This window comes from Pseudopipra pipra, chromosome Z (assembly GCF_036250125.1).
Source record: "Pseudopipra pipra isolate bDixPip1 chromosome Z, bDixPip1.hap1, whole genome shotgun sequence".
In the NCBI taxonomy this organism is placed as follows: domain Eukaryota; kingdom Metazoa; phylum Chordata; class Aves; order Passeriformes; family Pipridae; genus Pseudopipra; species Pseudopipra pipra.
In genome coordinates, this window is record NC_087581.1 from 2,410,757 (window position 1) to 2,427,840 (window position 17,084).

Consider the following 17,084-nt stretch of genomic DNA (forward strand, 5'->3'; position numbering starts at 1 on the left):
AATGGACTCTTTCCAGTGCATTAAAGTGAGGTGAATTCACTATTACTGAATCCAAAGAAAATATTTATTTTTATTTTTTTCCTTCATATTAAATCTCCACTCAACGCTGACTTTTACTGGATAACAGCTAAGGCTTTGATTGATTGATTAACTGATCTATAGAAGGGAATTTTTACAATGTGATAGTTGCCATTTAAATAACTAACACGCCTACCTATTCAGGGTGGGATTTTTCTGTGAGTGAATATTAAGTGGCCACAAAAAGACACACTAACTACTGAGTTCAGCATGTTGCAAAATGTTCTATCAAAATCAAACAGAAAAATATGCCTCAATGACATGAATTTAAAAATGGGGCAGAGACCACACAGAAAGGATCCTTCCTCAAAAAAAAAAGGAGAACTTAAGCAAAGTCCTAAGAGTTCTGGCCCTGATTCAGGTAATCAATTTTGTAGAAGACCAGCTGGAACTCTTGGTTCCAGATGTGGAACTCTTGGAAACTCCTGGATTGAGCCCAGGGAAAACATCAGTCTTAGATGGCAAGAGCTGCACTTCAGGTTTAATGGCTTATTTCTGCAAAGACATCCACACATCAGTGCCAAGTCAGTATTTAATAAGGATATGTAAAAATGCATCAAGGAAGGCAAAATTTGGGTCATAATTAGTATCTATTAACTGAGAATGATTACAAGTAGTATCATTAAAATAGGGCATATTCTATTTATAAATGGTAAACAAAAACCATAATATAAAGTGACCACGTAATTCACTGTACATAAAATCCACTGTAATGGGTTACTAATGGTTATAACAATACTTTTACATTTCTCTTGCTCCTTTCTCATCCCTAACCTTTTCAATCAATTTTTAAACTATAAATTGTCTATACCTTGGGAGAAAATAATAATATTCAACCATTCCTGCAACTGGAAGTCCTGACAATGCCACCTAAATCTGTCCCATTAATGAAAATGCCATTCCAGTGTGTACACTCTCCATATTACTCTGCTATGCCTAAGATTGTCCAAAGTGTCAAAAAATCATCTGACAATTCATCTGTTGTTTCCCCCACCACTGCCTTTATTTCTTCCACTCCAAATCCCTGATTTTAAAATACAGCACCACTGGTTATACACTGTGGCACCACCCTCCTTCTCAGACCCTTGCTGCCCCCGTAGCCTCTTGCTCATCCTCACACAACCTGCCTTTCACTCTTGCTTCTCCTCTGCAACTGAAGCAACCCTACACCCCACTCTTCAAATCCCCCAAAGTGGTCCCATCAGTTACCCAGGAGCAGTGCCTCTTTGACTCATCACTGATTCCAGCTCATCCAAGAAAATTGTGGAAGGAGCGTGGTACCGGGCGAGCTCAAACAACACCTGTTCAGAGAGAAGAGTAAATGTGAAGGATAAACTGACACAAAAAGGCATCAAGGACCACTGGCATGGAAGATAAATAACAGCACCCACATTCCAAGGGATATCTGCTGGGAAAAACCTCTGGGTAGGCTGAGGGTCCCTGAATCCTCTCAAATTCTGAGAGGTTTGTAAAGGAGATATAAAGAACACAGCCTTGTAATCCTGTCTTTATGTGTAAATCTTTCTGGCTAAATCCTATCAGAGTACCCTGAGAATAATGGGATAGAAGAAAATGATCCATCAGAGGATTCTGGGAACTCCTAAATTGTTGTCAGAGATTAAACATGTGCCTTTTGTTGTTGCTCCATTTGAGGTTTTTTTTTAAATAAGGATTTGAGGAAAAAAAACTACAAGTCAGCTGAACCATAGTGAAAGAAATAGGACTGATTCTCTTGATAAGAATCAAGCAGTTATTTTGGTTTTTTTTCTGGTGAAAACAAGCACAAATTCTTGACCAATCAAGATTAAAAAATGGACTGTTAAGATGACACAAAAAATGTGGATCTGCCTTTGGAGAAAGAAGTTTCATCTATTTTTCCATAAACATGGAGAGGCCTGTATTAGTGCGAAGACCATAATGCCAGTTCTTCTAGACTAAAGTGTTCTTTGAGTTTTTAAACAAGCATCACTAGCAATATATATTAATCCAGCACTTTTTAATCTGAACACTTAAAAAAAGCAAATTTAAAAAGATATTTATTATGTTCATCACTTTGAATATAAAACACAGGGTTTAAAGTATTTTCCTAGAGTCACAAGTAGACCATTACAAATTTTACTAGAAATCTAAAATACAAAATCACAGAAATACTGTGTAGAACTGAGGAAAACAGGATGAGTGGACATGCCTCCAAATGACCACAAAAACCATGTATCCTTTCCACAACTTCGGAAAACTCCTGCACCAGCCTCGTGTGATCTTGGGATATAAATTCACACAAAACTTTTCTTAGAGCTCTCCCGGTCCACAATCTTATTTCATTTTTTGATTCTGCCGAAAACTCAGCTAAGGGTAAAATGTCACAAATTCCATATAAATGTACGTGCTGCAGCATGTTCACAAGAACTTTTTGGATAATGGTGTCAAAAACCAGACTGTCCCATCCCTACTGTTGCCAGAAAGGAAAAGTCCAGGAAGCTACTGAGACAGGTGTTAAGAGGATCAGTAACAGGAGGGGACTGTCAGAAGAAAAATGTGCTGTTTTAAAGGCACAAGAAGGCAAGAAGAATAATTGTGCTGCAGACATTGCCAACATTTCAAGAAAGATTAACAATGCCCAGAATGCCACTTGCAGAGTACAGTTTGTTATGGTTATTCATTCAAAGCAAGAGCTTTGCATCTATCCAAAGTGTAGCCTTAGAGACCACAGAATCAGAGATGAGCATAAAGGAAGGGCTTAAGGGCTTGTGGATTTCTTATACGGTGGATATTATGGAGAGATTCCGATGGGTATCATAGGGCAAGGATGCTACACCTGAACCCCTGAATTTTTCTGGACCACAGCTAAGCCATGAACACTTCTTACTAGTCCATATTAGAAAATACATTTGCCTATTTACCATTAAACTACCTTCCTTAAAACATTACATGTGCATTTGACTGTAAGACCTTTGTGACAAGGGAATTGTCAATTTTGTGCCATGAAGACTAAGAATAATAGGGAATTTGGTAACATTTTGTAGGAAGCCTAGGAGACAAGACTTGCAAAAAGGATGTGAAATGCTCTGAAGGGGTCACTAAGCAAACACTGCTTTAGTTAGGAACTCTGCTTGTCTGTCTGTTCTTCATTGAGTCAAAGATCTTTGCTGCCTTCAGAACATCTGTTTCATCTTACATCACAAAGTTCAACAGCAAGAATCCATTATGAGACTTGTGCAGAAGTGATGTTACTCCCATTTTGAGAACTACATATGAACAAAGTCGTGTTTTGTCTAAGTCAGGGAAGGTTATGAGCACTGGAGGAACATCTGCTTTCCAGTTTTGTCTTAAACCCCAGTTCTTTAAGACGGAACTTGATGTTTGTAAATTATAATGAATGAGAGAATAATTCTTACCCGGACAAGTTTTTCTGAATCACCTCTCCATTTGCTGACAATGGTGGATGCTGATATGTTGAAAAAGGTTGTATTGCATTCTGTGGCAACAGCCTTAGCAAGCAAAGTTTTTCCAGTACCTACAAACAACAGCGTTTGAGAAATCCACTCTCTAAAGAAAGAGAGTGCAAACATTTCAATAATTCCCCTCATCATACAACCAGTCAGGTAAAATCAGTAAAAAAGTCATAGTATAGTTGGGGTTGGAAGGGATCTTAAAGCTCATCTCATTCCACTCCACTGCCATGGACAGGGACACCTTCCAGTGTCCCAGGTTGCTCCAAGCCCCGTCCAACCTGGCCTTGGACACTTCCAGGGATGGAGCAGCCACAGCTTCTCTGGGCAACCTGTGCCAGGGCCTCACCACCCTCACAGACAAGAATTTCTTCCTAATATCCCATCTAACCCTGCCCTCTGGCAGTTGGAAGTCATTCTCCTTCATCCTGTCCCTCCATCCCTGGTCCCAAGTCCCTCTCCAGCTCTCCTGGAGCCCCTTTAGGCACTGGAAGGGGCTCTCAGGTCTCCCTGGAGCCTTCTCTTCTCCAGGTGAAGACCCCCAGCTCTCCCAGCCTGGCTCCAGGGCAGAGGGGCTCCAGCCCTCAGAGCACGTTGTGGCCCTTCCAGATTGTCTGGGGAAACTCAGGTAATGCAGCACTGCAAATGCACTTCCCAGAATCTGAAGCAGTGCATGTTGAAATGGTCAGGTGCCTTCTGTGGTAAGTACATTTAAACATTCACAGGAACAAATGGAGTTCACTGCAGTGGCAGCCTCTGCATCCTGACTCAAGTGGTTCCTGTGCCCTGTGTCCCCTTCCAGCCACACTCATGGTGGTGGTGCTTGTGTCAAAGTGGAGCAGAGGGAGCAGGGAAGCTGTGCTGACACACTCAGAAAAACACACAACTGGCCCAGCAGAGGGCAAAGTTTCCACCCATTCCCAAAACAACCCCTAAAAGCAGAAGAAAGGAAGGACATTTTCACTAAGGATATGAGTCCATGACAGATTTATTCACATATCATAGGATCAGGTCATGCCAAACTTGATTAATATGGTCCAAGCTCAGTAAAAACAGGGGTATGAGTTAGTATAAACACTGTTTCTGGAATATTCAGGTGTAAAAACAGTCAAGGCTCACGAGAAAGGCCAGGTTTGAGTGTCAGTGGTGGACATAATCATCCAACACTCTCTCCTTTTAATTCACATCACAGAGCAGGTTCTTTTCTAACATCTTTAATCTAATTAACATCAATGATTTATCCATGGGACAAAACCAGAAACAATGATGAACACAGAGATATGGTATAAAGCTCTCCATACCTGGTGGTCCATAGAGCAATAATCCTTTCCAAGGGGACAGAATGCCAGTAAATAGCTCTGGGTACTGGAGCAGAAAAGTAATTCAGGGATTAAAAATGTATCCTCTGTAACAAATAGCAAGGAGTTCTAGTCCCCACCTTCACTGCTCCTAACACATTCAGGGAACATATGAAATTCGAAGAGGGGCATAAAAACACACCAAAACAATGTAGTATGTATGATCTGAATACTGATAAAAATACTGTATTTACCATTTGAAATCTGTTTTAAGTGATTTTTTCAAATGCAACTGATTTCATATTCTCTTCTGTAAGTCATTTTTCATGGAATTAATATAGGCCAAATCCAGCACTTTTTACATTGTCAAAGGTTCCAAAAATTTAACTTGACACATTTTAATGTGTTAATTTTAATCCTGAAAGGTCATTTTTCTATAGAAAATGCAATTTCAGATGGAACGAGAACAGGAATAGTTCTGACATGAAACAGGAACAGGAGTGGTTCTAACATGAACTGCTTACAAAAGCACAGAAATAGTAAGAACTCTAAAACAACACTGTAATTGCAAGGAAAATGCTAAGGAGCCCAACACTGGTTTTCCCAAAACTATTTAGAACTTTACCTTTATGGGATAAACAACTGCTTCCTTGACCAGCCTTTTAGCTGCATCCAGTCCTATAATATCATCCCACTTCACGTTGGGCTTATGGAGATAAATGTCCTGCAACACACATCACATCTTGTTAGTAAAACTCCTTCTGCACTGGGATAATGACCTCTGGCAAAGTAAAAGGATCGACTCGGTGATAAAATAAAAGTGCTGTTAAGTGATACAAGCTGTATTATTTAACCCTATGTGCCAGGGACCTCCCAAGAGGAAAGCATAGACAGCAATCATTTCCCTCAAGCTTCCCCTCCAACCCCCAGTTTCCCTGATGTATTCCTGCCAAATGTATACACTCTCAGATATGTTTTCTGTTAGTTTGGCTCAGTAATCAGCCAACATATGAAGATCTATCATGATATGAAAGGTCATCAACCCTAATATTTTGCCTCTGTTGCTGGCATGTATGGGATGTTTAAAAAACAGAAGTATAAGCAATGGTATTGACATGTTGGTTCAAATTTATATCCACAAGTGTACTTCAACAGGACTTAAATAATTCAAATTCCATCCTAGTCTTTGAGTTCAAACACCTTTTGACATTCTTTCTTCAGCAAATTTCTCTTCCCTCTTTTTACAATAGCAGCCACTCTGCAATGTGAAAATACTTTTGTTTTTTTAAACTTGATGCTCAGATACTTTATGGCTGCACCAATTGCTTACATTATTACTCATGTTATAAGTAACACTGAAAAATTGCTATTTACCCCACACTATGCAAGATTTTATAAGCTGCAAGAAAAGCTTTGAGAAACTCTGCAACAGGAGGAAAATTTTCCCCTAAGCTTCTATCAAAAGATAGTCGGTAATTAGTGTATGCCCTGAAGCACTCACTAAATTAATTTCATTTAATTCATCAAACTTTCCAAATCTTCTATGAATCTTTCCATTTGCCTTAGAAATATTTTGTGGCTTTCCATTCCAGAGGCTAATTGTTCTGCAAAAAGTATCATATCCTCAATACAGATACTAAAGACAAATTCTGCTCTCCAATAAAAACAGCCCCCATAGACTGAAGAAGGATTATCTGCTTGTATCCAAGGGGAAAAGTTGATTTAATACGATTAGAAAAAATTATTTATATAGAGTAGATTGCACTTTCCCTTTCTATTAACAGCGAATTAAGATGAATCAGATTTCTGATATTAAGTAGAGGCTTCCATAACTGTTTCCAAATTAAATTAGATTGTGTTATGAAATAGATACTACATGCTCTTTATTTTTATTGATTTATACAGTGTCAATTACCACAGCAACTAGGAATATACCACAATGAAGCACAATGCAAAAAATATAACATAATGGAGGGAAAGCAACCGTATTGCTTTCTTGCTAATGCAGCAGCAGGAACATCACTATTTTAAAGGTTTACCATAAATTAAAGACCAGACAGGAACTGAAATGAATGAGAATTTTCTTACTTTAAGGTCGGAAATTTCTTAAGACTTCAATTCTACTAAACTTCAAATGGAAGAATTTGGGCCATATACAGCTATGAAAAAATCAGTCAGCAAAAGTATTCCAGGCTTTTTAAACAGGTGATATAAGTATGTGGGAGCAACAGCTGATACCATTTCTGATGTCTCTATCCAGAAAGACTCACAACACTACCAAATACTGTAGTACAAAATACTGTGAAGCCTTTTGGATGAGTGCCTCATCCAAAGGTGATGCATGCACAGCTGCTTTGTAGCCACTGATCCCCAGCAGCCCAGGGACTGTTTGTTAGACTGCACCTTGACCCATGAGTGAAATGAAATGGTGCTGACTACGTCATGGAACCCTCCAGGTGTCAAAATTCCCATCCTGGAAGAATCCCCAGTCTGCCCTGGGATACGGTGCATCACTGATGCTGCTCGAGCAGCTCCTGTGCTGGGATGAGGGCACTTGCAGAGCCTGCAGTTACAGCATCTCTCAGCTGCACCAGGTGAGAAGAGACAAGGACTCCAGATCATGCAGCTGCACAAAGCAAAGCATGGGACCAGCACCAGGCCAGTGGCCCTGGGGCTGTCCCAGCTGTGGTGTGGCAGCAGGGCCAGGGCAGTGCCCTCCCTGTGCTGGCACTGCTGAGGCACCTCCAGTGCTGGGGCAGTTCTGGGCCCTCAGACAGGAGAGACATTGAGGGGCTGGAGCGTGTGCAGGGAAGGGAACGGAGCTGGGGAAGGGTCTGGAGCAGCAGGAGCGTCTGAGGGAGCTGGGGGGGGCTCATCCTGGAGAAAAGGAGGCTCAAGGGGGACCTTCTGGCTCTGCAACTCCCTGACAGGAGGGGGGAGCCAGGGGGGAAACAGGCTCTGCTGCCAAGGAATAAGGGACAGGATGAGAGAAAAAGGCCTTAAGTTGCACAAGGGGAGGTTTAGGTTGGACATCAGGGAAAGTTTCTCCATGAAAAGCGTTATCAAGTCTAGGAACAGGCTGCCCAGGGCAGTGTTGGAGTCCCCATCCCTGGAGAGGTTTAAAAGCCATGTGGATGTGGCATTTGCGGACATGGGCTAGTGGTGGCCTTGGCAGTGCTGGGGGAACAGATGGACTTGATGGTCTGAGAGGGCTTTTCCAACCTAAACAATTCTGTGATTCTGTGATTCTAAACAGTGCATGAATATCAGGGTTTAATAATAATTTTTGTTTAGTAGATACGTTCAGAATTCAGATCCTGGTGTGACACTGCCACACTGCCACAAGCCCAGTGCCTTGAATGGAAACTGCACCCGCAGGGTTGACTCAGTTTTTTTCCCAGCATTACATTACAGTTAAATAATACATCAGATGATAGTTGGTATTAACTAATATATTTAAATCTCTCTTTTCAGAGAAGAATTGTACTTTTTCTGTAGCAATAAGAACAAAGGGAAAAGCCACAACAGTCTCCATAGCATGATTAGATTACATGTTCCCCATTAGAAAGGAATGGTCTTCATTACTCCCATTGTTTATCAAAAAAGAAACAACTTCTAAAGAAATAACTTTTTGGGAGTTGCATGAAAAGAAAACTAGCTTGCATATTCAAGAATAAGCACTCTCAGTGACAGTAAAAAGAAATAAACAGCATTCTCAGATGACAAAGATAACCAACATCTCGATAAACTAACATGGAGATTGATCTTACTTTGCTTACAACCATTGCAAGTTCCCTCATCTCACCGGTCATGCCAATAAAAGCACTAAGGGGTTTCAATAATCGTTCCTGAAAAAGAAAAACGTAAGTTCTTGTCAGACTTCAAATATTTTTAGACAGACAAACTATTAAATACTTTTTGAAAAGCCGATACGTGGTGTAATATCAACTCTTACAGGTGTAGAAACATGGATAATAATAAAGATTTTGAAGTAAGCCATTTTTGCAGTAAGGCAGACTGGCACCATGTGAGCTGGGTGCACTGTCTGAGAAGTCTGGCTTGTGTCAAGGAGTGATTACTGAAAATTTACCTCAGCCATCCAAACTCCGTTGCTGTCTCAGCTGAGGCGAATGCTGAAGACATACTACATTCAAAGGAACCAGAATTTCACCTTCAGAAGTTCTGTGGGTTTCTGCAATTATTATTTTTTTTTTCATCATAAGGTATCATTTCTATTTGTTGCTTACTTTTATGTTCAAAAAGTAAACAACTGTCAACAAATTAAGCCAGTATCAAGTATGACTGTCCTTTCAAGGAGGAAATATCTCTCTCAGAAATCTAAGCCCTTTTTTAGCACTTGGGAACAAAGATGACTTTGTTGCACTATTTTGTTTTTTTTCTGGTTGTGTAAAACTCATTTTATTATTACTGGATGGAAACATGAACAGAAACACCTACTGAGGGATCTGGATCATAATTAAGGCTGTTCAAGGCAATTTCATTTGGTGACATTCTGACAGCATCCTGGATCATCCCGTGGAAGTCAATTACTTGGCCCTAAAGGAGAAAATAATGTTGTAATAGGCTCTACCCACGACGGTAGCTCTACATTGGACCAAATTTTGTTTGCAGTTACAGGGTTTCCTTCCTTCATATACAGTCCTAATTATGGCAAAAAATAGACCACAAAATCTGTGGTAGCAACAGGAGTAGAACAAGTATCTCAGCCATTGAAACAATTTAACTGCAGAGCCTCTTATAATCTCATTCAGGAATTCAAAATTTATCTTCAATTTTAGGTATTACCACTGGGTTTTTAAAAAAAACCATATTCTTCCTTCTTGAGTATGTCTAAAATAGTATTTAATGCAAACAGAGCTTCCTATGCAAAGAATTGTTACCCAAATCATAAAATTCACCTTTCAGCTGATTATACAGGAACATGTTATAAAAATATAGACTCAGAAGGCTAACATTTGATATTTTTGAAAACCTTTGTGTTTTTTAATTCATACATATTTCCATGATAAATCACATACCAAGTTTCCACCAACCTTTCTTGGGTGAGGGCTGTCTCCTCCAGGTTTGCTGATTGCTGAGATGCTTAAGCCAAAGCCAGATTGGTCTGGAGTAACTGCACTGTCACTATTCTAAAAAAACAAATAAATTTTTAAAAAGATGTGTTGCCAATTAGGTGAATTGAAGACATTACACTGTAGGTATCATCCCACCTCTTCATATATGCCCAGATGAACTGTATCATTACATGGAAGTTCCAAAAGTAATCCCATACTTGTCAGACCAACACCACTTACATTTAGTTAGGCTTCATCTGACTGGTGACAGCAGTGAAAGCCACATCTCTAGAGCTCAGCAGTCCAGTTATTACATGTACAGAGCAGAAAACTGCATTTTATACAGTTGTAAGAAGCAACATTTATGTACAGTAGAAATTACAGGCAAGTGTAAGGCACAGAACATCAACTCAGAGATGACGAGTTTATCACATATTCACTTCACAGCCGCTATTCCTGAAAAATCCAAACGGTAATGTTTTGGGTATTTTAAGGGTAAGAACAGGTCAGAGATTAATTCCTCTTGGTGCAAGAGGAAATACAGACAAGCCCTTAAAAAAAGCTGTAACAGACACAGTGCTTGCCCACCAACCTGCTATTCCTGGACGACTCACTGTAAGGGATGATAATAAAGTGGATTTCACAGTAATCTGAACAAAATGAGACTCCCAAAATTGAAAATTACAGGGTCAAATTACTCAGTCTCAAACACCTTATGCACTGTGAAGATGCTTACAACTGACACAAGGCTTTCTATTAGATTTGTTTGTCTTGCTTTCTGGCACTAAAGGATAATATGCTGATATTAATGGGAAAACTCTGATTGCTTTCAGTGCAGGTTGGATTATATGGCTCCTTTTCGTCCAATTTTTGCCTGTGACTTGCCCCCCAACTCACAGCCAGAAAACATGTTCTCTTTAAGTCTTTCACCTATAATCCTTGAATTACATAATCAGTAAAGCCCATTAGTTGCACAGTTATTAATGGTGTGACTCCCATACATTTGCTGCCTATAGACTCTCAAAATAAAATCACATTAATTTCAATTGTAATGCTACCAAGATAAAACATGTTTAGACCTGTCTGGGGCTCTCCTTGGCAGATGATTTAGGTTCTGTTGTGCTCCCAGAAGTTTTTGACACTGGTTGTTGCGCTGTCTGTTGCTTGAGCCTTGGTATATTTTGAGAAGAGCTTGCTGCCCTAGAATTAAAAAAAAACAAAACCAAACAGTTTCACAACTTCTTTTTTCCTTCCAAATAGCAAAATATTAGAAGGCAAAGTTTTCAAATAAAGCAGTTTTGGGCTAACTTTGCTCCCGCTGAAGTTATGGCATCAACTTCAATCACAGCAGAGTTCTATGCTCACTGTTTACAAACACCTCACCCCACCTTATCCACACTGCAGAAACTTTGCAAATTGTCTGCCTCTCCATTTGGGAAATAAGTCTCTATTTGCCTGTAATACATCACACAGTCAGCTGCATAGCCCTGGGCTTTAATATTCCTGCAGTATCACAACGTTATTTTAACCAGGGCGCATATTGTTTTCACAGGAGAATTTTCTGCCCAGAAAAACACCCCACATGTTTCTCTTACCTTCTTGCTCTTCCCCCAGTTTGCAGCTGTTGTTTATTTTCTGCTGTGGCAAAATCAACATTGAAATAGAAAATAATTAAGGATAGAAAAAAAAAAAGGCAATTTGACTTTTTTTTTTCCTCCCTTCAAAAATATTTTTAAGCATACATTAGTGACATTGGAAATAACAATGCATAAGCAGGATCAGCATGATTATAAGCACTGCAAGCTTGCAAAAACTTTTTGAAAACAAACTGATATTGGTGAGAGCAGTTTTGCTTCAAGTTTGTTCAAGTTTAGGCTCATTCAGTCTTTGGTTTCTCTGCTTACATTTTAAAACAAGTATCATGTTCACAGTAAAATGGGCACTACCAGAAATTAGATTAAGCACAATAATTTAATATATCACACAGAATGCTTATTTAATGCTAATAATTTTTTCACTGCTGAATTGGGAAATATGAATTTGCCTTACTCCTCTTCGTAATAATCAAGTTCAACATAACAAGACAGAATAAAAGTCACATTGCAATGGTGGTTATCAAACTATGCTATTTTTTGCGTTTATATAATTTGAAACAAATTCTGTCAAAGAAAAGGTTTTTGTCACAAAATGTTGAACTCACAAAGCTCAGATGTGAACTCATAAAGCCAAGGGTTTGTGCCCTTATCAGCACAGACCTGGTTGTTCCAAAACATGTCTCCCATCAGTGTTCTCTGTACGACGCTCTTCCGTTCAAGATTCTCACACGCTTATATAAAATAATCCTTCCCAAACAGCTCTTTCCCTGAAAGAGCCTGGGAACATAGAGGTAGCAGAGCCCACAGATAAACCTGTAATCCTGTGGGTTTGTCTGTAATACTTCCAACTGGGACCCAGCATGGAAATGACCAAGTTAGTTCTGCAGGACTTGCCAAGAGTGTTGCAAACAGTTAAGTAGGACGGAACACCACACTAAGCCTTTTGTTTAGATACACATATCTGACTATGGGCACAATTTAGGGCACCTTGCAAACTACATGCAGGAGAGGAAGCTGCTTACACTTCAGGGAAAAAGGATGATGCCTCCCTGCCAACACAGTCACAACTCTGAGCCTGGGTAATGGTGGAGTACTCCAAGTCAGAGAGGCTTAACTGACCAAAAAAAATGCATCCTGAGAGCTTTTAAATGTCCCAGAGTGGCTTTCTATGAATTGTTTTTTCACTTAGATCATGGATTGAGCCTTGACTACCCCTCAGTTTGACTAAGATGTGAAAAAATGCTTTGTAATACATTTTCACTCTTGATTCATGACAAATCCCTTTAGTTTTGTCCTGCAAGGCTGTTCCTTTTTGTATTAGCACCACTTAATATGTTCTAGATGTGCATACCTTTTTCATGCAAATAATCACAGAATCCTTAGGTTGGAAAAGCCCTCCAAGGCCATCAAGTACAACCACTCCCTCAGCACTGCCAAAGCCATCACTAACCCATGTCCCCAAGTGCCGCATCCATATGGCTTTTAAATCCCTCCAGGGATGGGGACTCCAACACTGCCCTGGGCGGCTGTGCCAGGGCTGGCTGGACAACCCTCTCCATGAAGAAATTTTCCCAATATCCAGTTCAAATCTGTATCCTTCAAGCTCTTCATCACTGCTTTTTACACAGTTGTTCTTATGGCTTCTCTTAAGTCACATTTTGTGCTCAAGTACAAAACCATTCAGGCTCTCAGGGTCATAACACAATGGTCATATTCTGACTTGCCTTATTCTGTATCATTCTTTTATACCTCAGCCTTACTAGTCTCTCTCCATGAGAAGAAAGTGAATAAATATATCTATGCCATAATGCTTTGTGCTTAGCTGACATTTTCCACTATCACAGCAGTTTTTAAAAGACAGAAAAATGCCACTTTTTTGTTCCTCTACATAATGAGAGAATGGAGAGGAGAAGGGCTCAAAACCCCATCTCTCAATTCTTATGCCTTCCATGCTACAACTATAGGTCTGTAACTGTAAGGGTTGGAACACTAAATGCTGACATACACAAAAAGGGCTGCTAGCATAGCAAGCAAACATACATTTTAGATTTTGGAAACAAAAGCTTTCTTTTTGGAACAGAGTCACATACCGGTGTCCAGGACCTTTTTGGTAATTTTAGGATACTTTTGAAATTTTACAAAGTAATAGCTTTCATATTCCATCAAAATTGTCTCAAGATCAACGTTGTCACAAACTTCAAAGCCACGTAATCTTAATTTCGTCTCTTGTTCCAAAGCATTTGCAGCATCGACATATCTAGTAATTTAAAAAAAGGAACAAAGATCAAAAAACTGAGAGTCATTATCTTACTCTGATTTTTGAGAGAAAAAGCAAACAATGGCATTAGTAACTATATGGTATCTTTAACTTGTCCACAAGTCTACTTATTATAAAAGTATAAACTCTATTTAAAAAAGCCTTTGCTGGTTGATCTAAAGTATTTTTTAATTATAGTTGACATTTTTGTTCCAGGAACTGAAATAATTTAGCAAAGTAAAATGCCAAGAATATGTAACAGTAGTTTACCTCTTTCTCACATCAGCCCAAAGGCCCTTCATCCACCCAACAGAAGGACACAGTACAGGAGGTCAGACACACACAGTACCACAAAGTAGAGCCCTGTTATTTAAAGCACTTACCCTTCCTCCATTAAATAATGCAAAATTAGAATGAGGAGATTTTTTCGACGAGCTTCTGTTCGCATCTCCTCCTGTGAATTAAGACAGAACTCTAGATCAAATGTAATATTCTCTTTATTGCTGTAAACAGCATCTAAATGTAGCCTGTGGAAACAAACAAATTAAGACAACAGCATGTAAGAACTGTAAAACAACTCACTGTTAATAAACACAAGGAAAGTGGTTTTCAATCTAATTTTTCTTACACATTATCAGGGCTACTGGATGGGTAGAAGCCTTTTCCTAGAAAAGAGAAAATTACCTTGAGGTTGAACAAATAGCTTACTTCCCTTACTGTGGTTATGGATGTCCAACATGTTCATGCTGCTGCAGACTCCAGGGCAGGACTCTTGGAGGCTTCAATGCCCAGTATCTCCAGGGGCTGTGCAAGGAAATCTAGTGCTCCAGCCTGCCTGTGTCCTTCCCTTGCAACTAGAAACCTGTTCTCTGAGTGCTTGGAGGAGGGGTTGGAGAGCAGGTCTGGGATTTGCATGGCTCTACTACGAAGATCAGCTGTAACACTGTTGGCACCTCCTGTTTCATGGGCCTTGACATATAAACACAGCAAATGAAACACAGACACCTGCAGAATTGTAGTGGGTTGGGGTAGCGCTGAACTTGCGTGATTTTAACACAGGAGTGACCAAAACCAGGTCTCAAGACACAGAAATTTCAATATGGATTCAGTCCCATGGATTCCTTGGCACAGAGTGGAGAACCCAAAGTCATTCGCAAACAGTTCAGCAATAAAAACAAAGCAGTGTAAAACACCTCTGTCTTCATTCAGTGAAGCAACATCAGGGGGAGCACCAGGTGCAGTATCAAGTAGGGCTAAAGGGGCAGTGGAAACAGAAATCATGCCAGATACTGGAACAAGGCCTAACTCCAGTGGAATATGCTGTTTTCGCTGAGTGACTGCAGAGAAACCCTGAGATTTTAGGGTCATAACTGAAGTTGCTACATGGAAAGCTCTACAAATCAGCAGGTTGACCCTGGCCTGCCTCACTGGGACTTGGAGCTGGGACCACAGGAAAAGCAGGTATGGACAACTCCACATTTAGGGAAATAAATTCTTTCTCTCTTAGGATGCTGGCATTCAGCATTGGAAGATGGAGTTCATGATCCTCATGGGTCCACTCCAACTTGGGATATTCTGTGTATTCTATAATTCTATGATTACTTATGAGGACCCAGTGTGAGCTGAAAGAGTGGCACTTAGTGGATGGGGTAAGAGCAGCAATTTCTGTTGCTTGCACAGCACAGAAACATTCCTGATCACACTGCACAGTAATGCTACACAGGCTCCCACTTCCCCCCAGTTCTCCTCCCTCCTACTCCAACTGAACAGCACCTGCATCCACTCCCAAGAAAAGCCCAGCCCAACTGTGAGACCTGCAGGTCACAGACCCAAAGACCTCCATCCCCTTCATGCTGTAAACAGAGCCCCAGCACCCGTGGCAATGACTTCTGCTGCTCTGCCTGTGCCTGGCACACAGACATGCCAAAGAATTACTACTGGCCAAGGCTTATGTTCTCAAATCCCACAAGGCACCCAGAAGGAATATAAATACAGACAATTCCTCTATCCTTCATGATGATCTCTTGGAAGGAAACGTCATTATAGTAAACTGCTGATATTAGAGAATCATATATTCCTAAAACCAAAGGTGCTTTTGGGTGATGCAAAACCAATTTACCTCTTCAGCATGCTGCTCCTTTGCCAGATTAGATCTAACTACTCCCTTTGCTCTGCACTGTGGATATCACGTAGCATTCTGCTGCTAATTTAAATACTCATTTAGCACAGTCAGCTATTGTTTTATTTTAAAATAAAATCTGTCAGTCTGTAAAAAGTACTGGGTAGAGCAGGGAAAAGGTAACCCAGTACAGCAAGTATTTCCTGGGATGTTTCCTTCAGTCGTGGGGCCACCTAGTGTCACAACTGAGAAAGGGCTGGGGCTTGCTCTTCACAACACTTCCAGCAGAGTGACAGTGTATTTGCAGTTCACATATTACTAAAAAGATTCATAGACTCTTCATTCCACTTTTCAAGAAAGAAAAATAAAACTGGCTGGGGAAAGCTGAAGAAACCATACCCCATTTCTAGCCTTTAGATACTTCGATACCATCTTGATAAGGTTTTTCAGAGTCCATAAGGAAGCTACAATACTGTTTGCATTTCAGTGGTGGTACCAAGATAATTTTTCTGAACCATTCTGGTGAGAAAGGAAAACTGTGCAAATGCTTGGTAGATTAGCACCACTTGAATGAAGCAGACTGGTTCCTGTGAGGTGCTGCAACAGGAAATGAACCAGTTCTGAGAACTGTCATAAGGAAAGAGAAAACACTGACATCCTGGGACAAAAGGATCTTTTCCTTCTTAATTTTTGAGGTGCTGGTGCTCAGAAAACAGATTTTGAATTGTGGCCCTTTTACCATTTCTCCTGGATGATCTGAATCTTTTGAAACACAGTTGGAGGTGCAAGAAGGAAGCTGAGAATCCCACCTGGACATTCTTCAAAATGCAACTGCTCCTGATGTTTTCTGCTGAGAAAGATTAACTGTTGTGTTTGCCCACATATCAAAGGGTAAGGTCACAGCTACCTCTGAATATTTAAAACACAGTATGCAAACACAGTAGCTGCCACAGAAGACAAACACATCAAGTGTTTCATGTAATAAACATGGATACTCTTGACAAGAGAGGAATTGCCTCTGCCTCATGAACTGACAGGGCTCACTATCCATGCTTGGAACTTCCCTTGAAAAGAGTTTGCATTCTGGCATGTCTTCTGCTGCTGTAACATCCCTCTGGGTTACTTCTGCTATCCCTAAAGCATTTTAAGTTCTAGTATAATTAGTGATACAGTGATTGGCAGCATCTCAAATACTGTGTGTAGAGACTTGCTT

The 17,084-nt window shown here is 40.2% G+C and overlaps 1 protein-coding gene across 4 annotated transcripts in view; it reads right to left on the minus strand.

The window, feature by feature from the left end:
- KATNAL2 (katanin catalytic subunit A1 like 2) overlaps positions 1–17,084 on the minus strand; it is a 29,992-nt gene that overhangs the window by 7,945 nt on the left and 4,963 nt on the right. Inside the window, exons 2-12 of one of the 4 annotated variants that reach the window (XM_064640940.1) lie at positions 14,136–14,206; positions 13,586–13,752; positions 11,496–11,538; positions 10,980–11,100; positions 9,865–9,975; positions 9,284–9,382; positions 8,596–8,673; positions 5,451–5,549; positions 4,829–4,892; positions 3,474–3,592; positions 1,288–1,379 (exon numbers count right to left, since the gene is read on the minus strand). In XM_064640940.1, coding sequence (XP_064497010.1) covers positions 1,288–1,379; positions 3,474–3,592; positions 4,829–4,892; positions 5,451–5,549; positions 8,596–8,673; positions 9,284–9,382; positions 9,865–9,975; positions 10,980–11,100; positions 11,496–11,538; positions 13,586–13,752; positions 14,136–14,206 — 1,064 coding nt within the window. Of the gene's footprint in view, positions 1–1,287; positions 1,380–3,473; positions 3,593–4,828; positions 4,893–5,450; positions 5,550–8,595; positions 8,674–9,283; positions 9,383–9,864; positions 9,976–10,979; positions 11,101–11,495; positions 11,539–13,585; positions 13,753–14,135; positions 14,280–17,084 lie in introns of all 4 variants that reach the window. The other 3 variants (XM_064640941.1, XM_064640938.1, XM_064640939.1) reach the window with 3 other exon arrangements.